Source organism: Lynx rufus, unplaced genomic scaffold (genome assembly GCF_022079265.1).
Source record: "Lynx rufus isolate CCGP_SWC_20201006 ecotype Redwood Valley unplaced genomic scaffold, mLynRuf1.p SCAF_9, whole genome shotgun sequence".
NCBI lineage: Eukaryota > Metazoa > Chordata > Mammalia > Carnivora > Felidae > Lynx > Lynx rufus.
In genome coordinates this window covers 73,558,221-73,572,584 of record NW_025814897.1, presented here as the reverse complement: position 1 = coordinate 73,572,584, position 14,364 = coordinate 73,558,221, and the positions used below count along the sequence as shown (strand labels likewise).

Here is a 14,364-nt window from a genome sequence, read left to right as displayed (position 1 = left end):
TAAATTATAATAATTTGCTGGAAACTGTGAGGTAGATCTACAGTAATATCCACCCTTTATTACCCATGCCAAAAAATCATTTTAAGAAACTTCTCTAAATTCTCATCCAGTTATTTTTTTAAATGTTTTTATTTATTTTTGAGAGAGAGAGAGAGAGAGACAGAGTGAAAGCAGGGGAGGGGCAGAGAGAGAGAAGGAGACACAGAACCTGAAGCAGGCTCCAGGCTTTGAACTGTCAGCACAGAGCCTGCATGGGGCTTGAACTCACCAACCATGAGGTCATGACCTAAGCCGAAGTCAGACGCTTAGCCGACTGACCCACCCAGGTGCCCCTTATTATTATTATATTTTAAGTTGGCTTCATGTTCGGCATGGGTCCTGAACACACGGCCCTGAGATTCAGACCCAAGCTGAGATCAAGTGGGATGCTTAAGTGACTAAGCCACCCAGGCACCCCTCTCCCCAATTATTTTTTTAATTGAATGTATCTGACATACAACATTGTGTAAATGTAAGGTGTACAACATATTACTTTGATATATTTATATATTGTCATGAGTGCCCTGTATCCATATTTATCACATTACATAATCATAGTACAATATTGTTGTTTCTAATTACTTTCTGATTGAACCCCAGTCCACCATCTAAAAAAGTTTAGCCTAGGTGAATAGCTGTCTTATTAGTTTCTCGTCACACAGTCATCAACAAAAGAATATGCCAGATCATTTTTTAATGTTTCCTACAATTTAAACAACAGAGATAGGAATCCTTCTCCATCTCTAAAGAAACACAGCATTATTCTATTGAGTGATTTTTATGTGTTTTTTAAATCTGTATGTAAGCAGAACTTTCCTGGATTGCTATATTTAATTTTGGGATCCGTGATTTAAGAGAAGAAAAAATCTTAGGTATCTTTGGAATATACAGTGATTGTTTAAAAATTTTGTAAAACGAGAGCGCCTGAGTGGCTCAGTCGGTTAAGCGTCTGACTTCGGCTCAGGTCATGATCTCACAGTTTGTGAGTTCGAGCCCCGCGTCGGGCTTTGGGCTGACAACTCAGAGCCTGGAGCCCGCTTCAGATTCTGTGTCTCCCTCTGTCTGCCCCTCCGCTGCTTACACTCTGTCTCTCGCATTGTCTCAAAAATAAATAAACATTAAAAAAAAAATTTTTTTAATAAATAAAAATTTTGTAAAACGAGGACTAAAAGTTATAAAAATTATTAATGTTAAGAGAAGAATGTAAAATTACGAGGTGGATTGTTTCACTCAGCAGATTTAAACATGCCTTATTGTACTACAGAGGCAGTAAAGTTAAACACTATGATTTCCCAACCTCCCTTGCAGCTAGGATTCCAGATATGACTGGTCCAGTCAATCAGATGCACTCACTTGAGACTTTTGCCCAGAACCGAGTTACATGGGGAGAGAGGGAGCACAGGAGGTACCCACTTTTGCCAACACAAAGCACAGCAGAGGTGGTGTAGCTCTGGAGCAGGCAACTGTTCACAGTTTCCTTAATCCAGCAGGAGGCTTCTTGGTCTGGCAGGCAGTTTCTTGATTGTTCCAAAAGCAGCAGCTTCTTTGGCAGCCCGCTCTTAGGATGCCGTTCCTATGAAGCTCAACCTAGGTTCTGTTTCATCAGCCTTCCCAAAGAGTCTGTGAACTATATGCACCCCTTAAACAATCCCATTGTGTTTCAGAGCTAAAGAAGGTTCCATTTTCTACAACCAGGAATCTTGACCTTGATAGAAATTTGGTAGCTAGAAGTAAGGTACAGCTAGTAGAAGGATCTTATATATGGAGTTAGCTTAGTTGAGGAGGTAGGGCTTTGGGCAGTCAGACCTCATGCCACTAAGGTTAAGGTGTTAGAGGAAATGGTGGTAGAACTTCAGAATGTTAGCATGTGTGGGCTGCTTTTAGCCTCTTTCAGCAAAGTCTTACAAGAGAGATGTGATTCAGGCTAAGGTTAACAAGACTGCACAGATGGAAAGGAATATAGCTTTGCCAAGGAATTGCTCTCTACAAAATAAATTGACAAAGTCCTAAATCTAGAGCCCTGAAGAACTGAAAAAGTCAGCTACGACCATATTCCAAACTGAAACATTTGTAAGTGTTCTGAGGAAGCTGCTAAAGCTTCTTCAACTTTTTCATAAACCTTCCCTTAAGCATTTTCTGCCAAGTAATGGGAGCAATCCTAAGGAAAAAGATCTGACTGATGACTATTGCCATCCCATCCAAGCCCATAGTTTAAAATGGTCCCAAATAGTACCATTCATTTAAGACCCAAGAGAAGAGAGAGAACACAGAAGCCAGCAAGTAAAAGATGAGGTTTAACAAAGAACCTTGTGACTTGACAAGATCTTTGTGGTTACTCATGGTAATAATTTAAAAAGACGGACCAGTAACTTACTAAGTTTTTAGGGAACATTTTGCCAAAAAATAAAACCAAACAAAAACAGGCACAAACCCTAAACCTGGCCTACAACAGCCTGTAACTATGTAAAATAATCCTCAAACCCCTAAACCCATCATAACAGAAAGTGAAGTACTAAAGCTGTCCACCCCAAAGACAGGCACACTGTCCAATGCCCACTCAAATACATGAATTCACCATAAAAGTGAATCTGGGTTTGCCTGATTGGAAAACTCAGAAATATATTTATGGACAGAGCACAGAGACCTTGCTATTTTTGCCAAGCAGTGCCTTTTAAGTGTTATGGATCAGAGACTGTTATGTTTCCTATTTTCCCCTTTTCTAAAAGGGGATTTTAGAAACAGAAATAAATAAACAGAAATAACAACTGATTTTATTGCAGTTATCCTGTACCTATTTCACCATTATGCATTTGGTTCTCAGGTGACAGACACCTTGCGTTTTAGTTTGTAGATGGCCAGAACATTAGGCACCATATCCTAACCTGATAGAGGGGACTATACAAGGATATCATGGTCTTTGAGCTATATGCAATAATGGACTGAATTTGGGGTATTTCCTTTTTGGGAAGAGGAAGTTGAGTGTTTTCTATGTTTCAGAAGAGTGTGCACAGATATTTAGGTAGCCAATAAAGCTGTCTGGGTTAAAACCAAAAGTTGCCTACCAAACATGACCTCTTTCCTTCTTCTTTAAAGATCCTAACTTTTAGCTGGTCCAATTGCCACATGTATTTCTCGGCTTTCCTAGCAGCTACATGGCCAAGAGACGTAAGTTCCAATGCTGTGTGGTCCTCCAGGAAAACTGCCTCCAGGAGGCTGATTCAACTGGGGAAATTTCCTTTTCCTCCCTTCCCCACTGCCTCCAAAAACAATCCTGGACAGTGAGAATGAGGTAACTTAAGGATAAAAACCATGCACTGAGGATAGCAGAGCAGAGAGGTAGAAACCTGGACACCACCTACCTCCAGATTTCTTTTGTGTAAGAGGGAGAAACTCATATTTAAATTAAAACACTGTTATCTTTGGTTTTTCTGTTATATGTAGCAGAACCTGATCTTAAGTGATAGAATTGAAAGCAAAAATATAAACAACAACAACAAAAATGACCTGAAGTGGTAGCAAAAGTTATTCAATAGAAGAATTTCTGGCAGTTAAATTTGCTGAAAGGAGGAAGAAGTTAACAGGAAACACTGGGGAAACTATGATCTTCTCAGAAGAATTATTACCATCAAAGAGACTTATTAAGACAGGGGATGATAAGCACCCATAAAAGACTAACTTTATGAGTGACAACAATATAAATTTTCTTTAAAAGCACTACAGAACTTTCTCACTTAAACATTTCATTGCATTATGGCATAATTATGGCCACTTAATTAACATTAAAGGAGAGCAAATTAAAAAGAAGAGAGGTATGAAAGTGAGAGCAGATATTGAGTTTGTATTCTTCCTAGTTCTGATACACTTCAATCTTTAAGTATCTGTATCCTAAAAAAGAATGTGTTCTCATTTTAAAAGTATCTTCCTTTATTTCATATATGCTTTAAAATATTTATTGAGCAGAGAAAAAGGAAGGGTGGTAAAAAGATGACACAGATGTTGATTGAACAGTTTTCTTCCAAGTTCTGGTGGACTTCGGACTTTAAATGTCTGTTCAAAAAAAAAAATATATGCTCTCATTTTATTAAAGGTATCTTCCTTTATTCTGAATTTTCTTGTATATATACAATCTCAGTATATGTACATATATGTAAATATAAATATAAAGCATTTTAAAAATACTTAGCTAATCATAGATTATAATTTAAAAATGTGTTCCCTGACAATATCAATAACTGATTAGAAAAAATTGTAAATAATGTTGAAATAAATCATTTCACCATAAGTATAGCTATCAAATTATATAGTTTTTGAAATATACTGATGCATAAAAATTTTAGAAGCCTTTTCATCTTTCTGTAGCACAAGATGCACTATTTCCACAAATATATAGAAAATACCATAGATATTAATGATTTGAAATTACATTCATAATAAATTTTTTATATCCTTAAACAAAAAAATAAAGTTACATACGTGGCTAGAACTTTGATTCTCCCCCAGGCCCTGATGGAGGAATTTCTTGTAATTTTTTTTGTTCCATCTGCTGTACGACCTAGTAAATGGAAAAAGAATGTCTTAAAAGTAAGTATTATTTGATTTTCTCATGACTTTTGACAAATCACAACAAACTAATTGAAAATTGTTTTCCAAAATGAGATATTCAAACTCTTAACATTTAGATTAATTGGGGCACCTGGGTGGCTCAGTCAGTTAAGCATCTGACTCTTGATTTCGGCTCAGGTCATAATCTCACAGTTTGTGAGATCGAGCCCTGTGTCTAGCTCTGCGAGGACAGTGCAGGGCCTGCTTGGGATTCTCTCCGCTCTCTCTCTGCCCCTCCCCAGCTTATACACGTTCTCTCTTTCTCAAAATAAATAAATAAACTAAAAAAAAAATAAAATTTAGATTCATATTCAACAAAGCAGTTTTAAAAATACAAACATTTGGGGCACCTGGGTGGCTCAGTCGGTTAAGCGTCTGACTCTTGGTTTCAGCTCAGATCATGATCCCATGGTTTCAGGGTTTGAGCCCCACATCGGGCTCTGTGCTGGCAGCACAGAGCCTGCTTGGGATTCTCCTTCTTCCTCTCTCTGTCCTTCCCCCACTTACATTGTCTGTCTCTCTCAAGATAAATAAATAAACTTTAAAAAAATACTAAAATTTAGGGGCGCCTGCGTGTCTCAATCGATTAAGCATCTGACTTCAGCTCAGGTCATGATCTCGCGGTATGTGAGTTCGAGCCCAGCGTCAGGCTCTGTACTGACAGCTCAGAGCCTGGATCCTGCTTCAGATTCTGTGTCTCCCCCTCTCTCTGCCCCTCCCCCGCTAATGTTCTGTCTGTCTTTCAATAATAAATAAACGTTAAAAAAATTGTTTTAATACTAAAATTTAAAATACTATAGCTAATACTTTGAAATATTATATTACAGAAGCACACACTTTTAACAAAGCACCTAAAATTCTTTCTAATGCCACAATCATTTTATAAAATACCACCTGATGGTATTCCAGCTTCTGAGCCTCAAGTTGGTCATGTTGACGTTGTAGCTCTTCCTTTTGTTTCTGAAGCTCATCTGCCTTTTTCTTAAGTTCATTTTCTTGTAAAGAGATAAGATTTTCATATTCTTTCAGTTCTTCCTCTGTGAAGAACTGTTGCTGATCCAGTGTCTAAAAGAAAAAAACAAGGGAGAGAATAATCTTAAATATACAAGATCTGATCCAGCTTTAAAATTCTATGATTAGCAAAGTACAAAAGAGTATCTATAGTATTACGCCTTTTTGGTAAGAAAGAAGAAGAAATAAGAAAATATATATTTACATACTTATTTGAGCAGAAAGGAAAAACCCAAGACTAATGAAATTGGTTACCTACAACACAAGGAAGAGAACTGGGTAGACAGATCAAATATGGGAAAAGAAATCACACTTCTTTGAATACACCTTTTTTGTACAGATTTGACTTTTAGAAACATGTCAGTGTTTCACACACTCAAAAAAAAAAAAGAGAAATAAAATCCACAAGGACAGGAAAACTCCCCAAATTGACTATAAACAGAAGAAAATAAATAATGCTTTTATTTTAAGTGAATAAAACACAATGGGAAGGGGGAATAAACTAACACAAGAAACTTTTAATTACAGTATTCTGACTACACGCTCAGGTTAAAAACAATAAACAAAAATCTAAACAAATCATCAATTCTTGTTTTGCAGAGTTTAGCAATTCTGAAACACTTTGTACATCCTAGAATTCAGGAAATAAGTGGAATGATATTGTGGAAAATAGGAACTAGATTTCATATGAAATATGGAAAGAGGAAGAGGTAGAATGTTGTACTGGAATTGGAGGCATTGGACTGAAATTTGAGGAAGTATCAGTGTGAACTCAGTAAGTTTTAACATATATGGATAGCTAAATATAAGAAGATGAATATGGATGTATCTGTGTGTGTATAATATGTACATATACACAAACATATAATACAAACATAAATATATAGATATAAACACACACATACATACACATTGTTTTTTAAATTCCCCAACTCTGTTATCTGACAAACCCTAGAAGCAATGATACTCCGGTAGCAAGGAACACATCCAGTGCCCAGATCCTGGTCTGTGATATCAATCTCCACTGAAAAGAACCAGTGCTCCTCATTAAAATGGCTGATTCTAGAGGTGGGATGGAGAAAGAACAAGATAAGCCTTGGACATCTTATGCGAAAAAGTAAGGAATCCTCGAAGAAAGATAGGTAACATGCCAAGAGGACACAAAAGCCAGTTTGAAGAAACTCCCACTAGCCAAATCTGGGGCAATTTGGGCATCAAAATAAATAGTGATGGTAAGGATACAAGCTTATTGAATAAGATAAGAAGCCATGAGTGTCCACTCAAATAAACAGAGATGGGGGAAGGGATAACTTTTCCTTACTGTAGAAGGCCAACTAATAAAATGTACAAGGAATGACGATTAGAAAATCACCATTCGTGGGAATGCAAGCTGGTGCAGCCACTCTGGAAAACAGTATGAAGGTTCCTCAAAAAACTAAAAATAGAACTACCCTATGACCCAGCAATTGCACTACTAGGCATTTATCCAAGGGATACAGGTGTGCTGTTTTGAAGGGACACATGCACCCCCATGTTTATAGCAGCACTATCAACAATAGCCAAAGTATGGAAAGAGCCCAAATGTCCATCGATGGATGAATGGATAAAGAAGATGTGGTATAGATATACAATGAAGTATTACTCGGCAATCAAAAAGAATGAAATCTTTCCATATGCAACTACATGGATGGAACTGGAGGGTATTATGCTAAGTGAAATTAGAGAAAGACAAAAATCATATGACTTCACTCATATGAGGACTTTAAGAGATAAAACAGGTGAACATCAGGGAAGGGAAACAAAAATAATATAAAAAAAGAGAGGGGGACAAAACAGAAGAGACTCATAAATATGGAGAACAAACTGAGGGTTACTGGAGGGGTTGTGGGAGGGGGGATGGGCTAAATGGGTAAGGGGCATTAAGGAATCTACTCCTGAAATCATTGTTTCACTATATGCTAACTAATTTGGATGTAAATTTTAAAAAATAAAAAATTAAATTAAAAAAAGAAAGAAAATCACCATTTGTAAACAATCATAGTAACAATTGTTTCTGGCTAGAATCATCAATGGATGCTAAAATTAGCAAATAATTAATCTGAGAGTATACCTTCAGAAATTCCTTTTTTTTAACACAGAATTTTCATTTTTTATTGGTGATAATGTAAATTGGTACAATTCTTTCAAAAAGTACTTTTACAAAATATATCAACCGTCTTAAAAAGATTCCCTCGGTCTTGGTAATGCTACATTGAGAATCCATCCTATAAAATAACCCTAACCACATAAAAAGCTTTGCATAAAAATGTTTACAGCAGCACTGTCTTTTTAAAATATACAGTAAAAGAATGGATGTCTAGCCCTGAGAAAACAGTTAAGCACTTCAATAACTATTAAAATAATGCTTACAATTAGTATTTGGAAATGCTTTTGATATGATGTCAAGTGAATCTTTTTTTTTTAATGCTGGCTTCTGATTCTGGTAGTATGAAGAGTTAGACAAAACACTTTTTAAATTACAAGATAGAAAATAGAAGGGAAACCTGGTAGACACCATCTTAAACAAATAATAAAAATTAACATTGCCAGTTATAAGAATAATCAGCAGCATATGCTCGGTGATATGATGCACTTGGCATCACTTTGGTGCTATTCCTACCAAAAGTAGGAATCCTAAGGAAAGAGCAAATGGAGGGAGATTCTACAAAATAACTGGTCTATACTCTTTAGAAATATCAATGCCATGAGACACAAGACTCAGGAACTGTTTCAGATTAAAGGAGACTAGGAAGACATTATAACTAAATTCAATGTATGATCCTGGATGTTCTTTTTCTATAAAGGGCAGTATTAGGAAAACTGACAAAAATCTCAACAAAGTCTAGAGACCAGAGAAGAGTATTATGTGTGTAGCATTGGTAATGTTACTGTGATTATGCAAGATAAATCCTTGTTTGCAAAAAATACACAATCAAGTATTTAAGGTTAAAGCAGAATCATGTGCAACTTACTCTCAAGAAAATTATATATGTTATATATAAATACACACACATGCGCACAGATTAAAAATAGAGAAACAAAAAGAAAAAGAAAGGGGCGCCTGGGTGGCTCAGTCAGTTAGGCATCCAACTTTGGCTCAGGTCATGACCTTGCAGTTCATGGGTTTGAGCCCCGCATTGGGCTCTGTGCTGACAGCTCAGAGCCTGGAGCCTGCTTCAGATTGTGTCTTTCTCTCTCTCTCTGCCTCTCCCCACTCGCACTCTATCTCTCTCTCTCTTAAAAATAAATAAACATATATATATTTAAAAAGAAAAAGAAAGAGAATAATTGTAGTAAAATGGGAAATCTGGGGGAAAGGTTTTCAGGAATTCCTTGTGTATTCTTGCAACTCTTTTGTAAATCTAAAATTATGTCAAAATGAAAAAAAATATGCAATTATCTGTTGATCTAGTTCACCAGAAGTAATAAAGAGAATGCATATTCAAATAGTACTAGCATTCTTCTCTTCTTCACCAAAGTCCAGAAATATTGCAAATGTAGGAAAAAAACCCTTATGACAAAATAGCTGATTTCTTTAATCTCAAACTAAGATGATAAACTGTCATCCTGGGACTGTCCTTGTTTTAGCACCAAAACCTTCTACATCCCGGGAAACTCATTCCAGGGTAAACCAAGACAGTTGGTCACCCTATCTGAAACCATTTTCTGGACAATTAAAAATCTAATTGAAATGGTGATCTTTTATATCTTGTATGGAAAATTAAAATGTTCTTTCTTCAGTATCTTCTGGTTGCTACCCCACTTATTCTTTTAAAAATGTGTATGCACAGTAAACCATGGAACAAATTGGGACACCTTTCTTGAGCAATTTGACAAGACATATTCAGAAACTAAAAATGTTCATAAACCTTGAAAATAGTTCTATTATTAGGGCTCAATCCCAGGGAAACCATCATAGATCCTAAAAATGTCTGAACAAGTAGAGAGTCATCATAGGGCTAACTACTACAGTCAAAAAAAAGTGAAATTGACCCAAATGGCTAAATCTGTTTGAATGGTTATATAAATTATGCTACAACCACACAACTGAATGCTAAGAGTAATTTTTTAAATTTTATTTATTTATTTTGAGAGAGACAGAGAGAAAGCACATGTGCACAAGCAGGGGAGAGGCAGAGAGGGAGAGAGAGAATCCCAAGCAAGCCCTTCACTGTCAGCGCAGAACCCGACACAGGGCTCAGTCCCATGAACTGTGCGATCATGACCTGAGCTGAAATCAAGAGGCAGATATTTAACCCACTGAGCCACCCCAGTGCCTGGCTAAGGAGTCATTTTTAAACCATGTTTTTTGAGGAATGGCATCATGAAATATTGTTAACTTTAAAAAAACAGAATTTCCCAAACATACAAGACATTTATACAGTCTGAAGCCATTTAAAAAATATATAGATGGGAGTTTATGTGTACATGTAATTTAAAAATAAGGCAGTATACTGTATAATGTGTGCTATGTGTGCATATACTACAGATACAAACTATTTCCAAACTGGTATAACACAATGCATAAATTAAGTGTCTACCTTGGAATAATTCTACCATTCTAATTTATTCTTTAAAAGTATCTATATTTCGGGGCACCTGTGTGGCTCAGTCAGTTAAGCATCTGACTTCGGCTCAGGTCATGATCTCAGTTTGTGGGTTCAAGCCTAGTGTGGGGCTCTGTGCTGACAGCTCAGAGCCTGGAGCCTACTTCCGATTCTGTGTCTCCCTCTCTCTCTGCCCCTCCCCCACTCACGTTCTTTCTCTGTCTCTCTCTCTCTTAGAAAATAAATAAACATTAAAAAAAATTTTTTTTAAAAAAAACTTTTTTTTTTTTCCAACGTTTATTTATTTTTGGGACAGAGAGAGACAGAGCATGAACGGGGGAGGGGCAGAGAGAGAGGGAGACACGGAATCGGAAACAGGCTCCAGGCTCTGAGCCATCAGCCCAGAGCCCGACGCGGGGCTCGAACTCACGGACCGCGAGATCGTGACCTGGCTGAAGTCGGACGCTTAACCGACTCCGCCAGCCAGGCGCCCCAAAAAATTTTTTTAATAAATGTATCTAGGGGCGCCTGGGTGGCTCGGTCGGTTAAGCGTCCGACTTCGGCCTAGGTCATGATCTCGTGATTCGTGACTTTGAGCCCCACGTCGGGCTTGGTGCTGACAGCTCGGAGCCTGGAGCCTGCTTTGGATTCTGTGTCCCCCTCTCTCTCTGCCCCTCCCCTGCTCATGCTCTGTCTCTCAAAAATAAATAAATGTTAAAAAAAAATTAAAAAAAAATAAATAAATGTATCTATATTTCTAATTTTCACACTTAGAAAAAGTGCAATTTTAAAAAGACTTATAATTATATGTAACTTGATTATAAATAAAAGGTCAATTACCACAGGTTTTCCAAAAAATCAAGTTCATTATTTTACAGGGACTTTTTTTTTTTAATTTTTTTTTTCAGCGTTTTTTATTTATTTTTGGAACAGAGAGAGACAGAGCATGAACGGGGGAGGGGCAGAGAGAGAGAGGGAGACACAGAATCGGAAACAGGCTCCAGGCTCCGAGCCATCAGCCCAGAGCCTGACGCGGGGCTCGAACTCACAGACCGCGAGATCGTGACCTGGCTGAAGTCAGACGCTTAACCGACTGCGCCACCCAGGCGCCCCTACAGTGATGTTTTATATGAAAAGCCAAGACAGCAAGGCTCCCCATGAAAACATCATGGGGAATAAAAGTTAAAAAGTAGAATAAACTGATGTCGAATTTCTTGAACCATACATCCCATTTCAAGTAGGTTCTATTACCTCCCAGCTATCTGGCTCCAAGAATTCCTTTTTTTCTGTAGCTTTCAAAAACTCTTCTAGAGTCACTAGTCGGTCTTTGTTAGCATCAACCTGATTGAAAAAAAAGTTTATGTAAATAATACAACTCTTTCTCATATTACCAGAAATTACCTTCTAATAGATGCTACTACATAAACAAAGAGCAATTAAGGCTAGCTTAACATCCACAGAAATGGTGGGGGGAAGAAAACCAGAACACTCAACATTATATTAGAATCAAAAAATAGATACTGTTATCTTCTGTATAATTCAGATTTCAGCGAGATATCTATATCCCTGATTACCCTCAAAGATCACCACCCTTAAGTCTGCTGATCTAACTGGTTAGGCTATTATTGTCTTCCTCCCTCACTACATCATGCATAATCCAAAGAAAAATAACCTTTCCAGAAAGATGACTGTTTCAGTCAAGAATAAAGAAGTTTACATTAAAGTACTCTCAACATTTTTCTTAACAACTATCTAAACCAAAATTAAAGTTGACAATCTCTCCTAATCCTCTTCCATGGCTCTTACAAACTACAGTAAATTCAGTTACAAAAGTGAACCCCATAATTACCAAAGAAATTCATTTAGCACTTGGGATGCCAGCAGTCAACAGAAATCCCAATTCATCACCAATAGGTCAAATATCAGGTGAAAATCACTGACTTAAAACAGTGGGCCTTAGTTACCCTGCCTATGATGTCTATGACCAAAGTTTTGCTTAATAATGTGAACAAGAAGTAAATATTTGTTATGATAAACCATTAAGGTATTGGATTTTTTAGATTTTCTTAATAAAAATGCAGGTTTTTAAAATAGCTAATATTGGACTATGTTATTTTTTACTTCTAAAAGATATGCAATGGCATCTTAATCTTTTAAATACAAATCCTTTAAAGTTTAAAATATTTTAAAGCAGTTACAAAATAATTTTATCTACACTAAAAGGAATTTACTGAATATTCTGGATCAAAAAAGCAAAATCCAATTAAATACCTATTCTGTATATTTATTTTCCACTTTGTGGTAAGATTTATTGTAAGAACTTGAATAATCCATCAAAGTAACATATAATCTTAAAATTTTAAAGCATACCTCATTCATTACATGTTCCCTCATTCTAAGCCGTTCTTCCTCCATTTCTACCATATCATCTTCTTCATTTTTGGGGTCATAAACTTTCTCCAACTAAAAAAAAAAAGTTTCAAACCAACATAAAAGAAAGGAAGATAATAAAAGGAAAAAAGAGAGCAAAAACACTGAACACTTACTGAACTCATTTACCTCTTTGGTAAATAGGGCTTCTAATTCTTGTTCATCTAGAAAGCCATCATTATTGACATCTGAAGTTTAAAAGTCACAAACACAAAAATCGATTTTAATGCCTTCGAAAATAAATAATGAAAATACAACTCTTTACAACTGGCTTGCAGAAGTTGTACTGACATGAAGCATCCATATGCTACAGAAAAAGGTTTCCTCCTCTTCATGAAGCCTCAGATCAGTCCAACTGATGACAATTTATTACTAATTCATAATTCATAATAGTTTTTTTAGAAAAATATATCTTAACCAGTTTTTTCAAAAATATGAAGTGAAACAATATGATATAGGAGTAAAGTACATTTTAATGTTATAGCATAAAGCATGTTGGATATAACCTAGCCAGTCACAGAAATACCTTCAGTTTACACAGAACCTTGCCATAAGTGGTAATGACTCAACAGTAAAAGCAAGCAAAAGACACAGCTACTGACCTAAAATATTTTATGCTGCAGATCCGTAATAAAGACCATGATATTACCTTAGAGAAAAACTCTAAACATTTATTGTCATTAGGACTCAATAACAGACCTTGGCAAAAATCAGTTAAGAAAAGCAACTATAATTTTTCAAACAGCAGATATAAATATTAATATTTGTATCAAATCTGTTACCATGTAATTTGAAAAATGTCTTGGGGTCAAAGTCATTAGGATCCAATCCATCAGTCTCTTCCCATACCTCTTTTAGTTGATCTTTGCTTCCCTGTGAATCAATTTTTAAAAAATGCTCAAAACAAAATATAATCTATGTATATAGACTGAAAATAAAATACAAATTTGAGAAACTTTTTAGACTTAAGAATCTAAAGTACTAATAACTTATGATAAAATTTTACTGATACAAAAGAAGTATCTTCCTCTAATTATGGTTTCATAAAGTCATAATCCTTACTGGATGGTTAACTTTGGGATGATTTTCATGCTTTTTCTTCATTTCTTCAAATTTAGATTCTTCTTCTTTCCTCTTTTCCTCATTCAGTGTTTTTAAATATTCTCTCCTTTCATGTTCCTTCATCATTTCATATTTTTTAAATTCTTCATGCCGAGTCTTATCATAGTGTTCCAGATCACTTGTGGCCTATATTTAAATTAAATTACAAGAAGTGTTTGGAAATATAAATAAAGCCGTTCTTGCATATAGCATACTCTCTAACAGAAGATAGTATAGAAGGGCCAGAAATCACTGGACACTTCTTTTAAATTCTACCATTTTATTTTAGTCATTATTATTACCAGTATGTAGGCACTCAAAGAAACTCATAGTTCAAGCTTCAGCTTTAGAAAGCTCCTCATAAGCAAGTAATATATAAATTGATTTTAAAAAGAAGGAAGGAATTATATCAAATATGTACAGTATAGAAAACTAGAACAGTTTCTAACCACTTAACTAAACTAATACCCAGGCTACAACATCTGGTTTGATAACTCCATACAGTACAACATAAGAGGTCTACAAACTCTTACCTAAAATCTCAGAGCTCAGATGTGTTTCAGAATTTTCTAGATTTTAGAAAGAGAATATGGCA

At 35.9% G+C, this 14,364-nt stretch overlaps 1 protein-coding gene across 3 annotated transcripts in view; it reads right to left on the bottom strand.

Moving 5' to 3' along the window:
* Nucleotides 1–3,945: 3,945 nt before the first annotated feature.
* Nucleotides 3,946–14,364, bottom strand: part of NUCB2 (nucleobindin 2) — a 36,860-nt gene continuing 26,441 nt past the window's right edge. For all 3 annotated transcript variants that reach the window (XM_047071784.1, XM_047071785.1, XM_047071786.1), the window contains 8 exons: nt 13,731–13,916; nt 13,451–13,541; nt 12,798–12,856; nt 12,609–12,701; nt 11,490–11,579; nt 5,536–5,706; nt 4,513–4,591; nt 3,946–4,086 (listed from right to left, as the gene is read on the bottom strand). In XM_047071784.1, the coding sequence (XP_046927740.1) occupies nt 4,517–4,591; nt 5,536–5,706; nt 11,490–11,579; nt 12,609–12,701; nt 12,798–12,856; nt 13,451–13,541; nt 13,731–13,916 (765 nt within the window). In that variant the 3' untranslated portion in view covers nt 3,946–4,086; nt 4,513–4,516. The remainder of the gene's footprint in view (nt 4,087–4,512; nt 4,592–5,535; nt 5,707–11,489; nt 11,580–12,608; nt 12,702–12,797; nt 12,857–13,450; nt 13,542–13,730; nt 13,917–14,364) is intronic.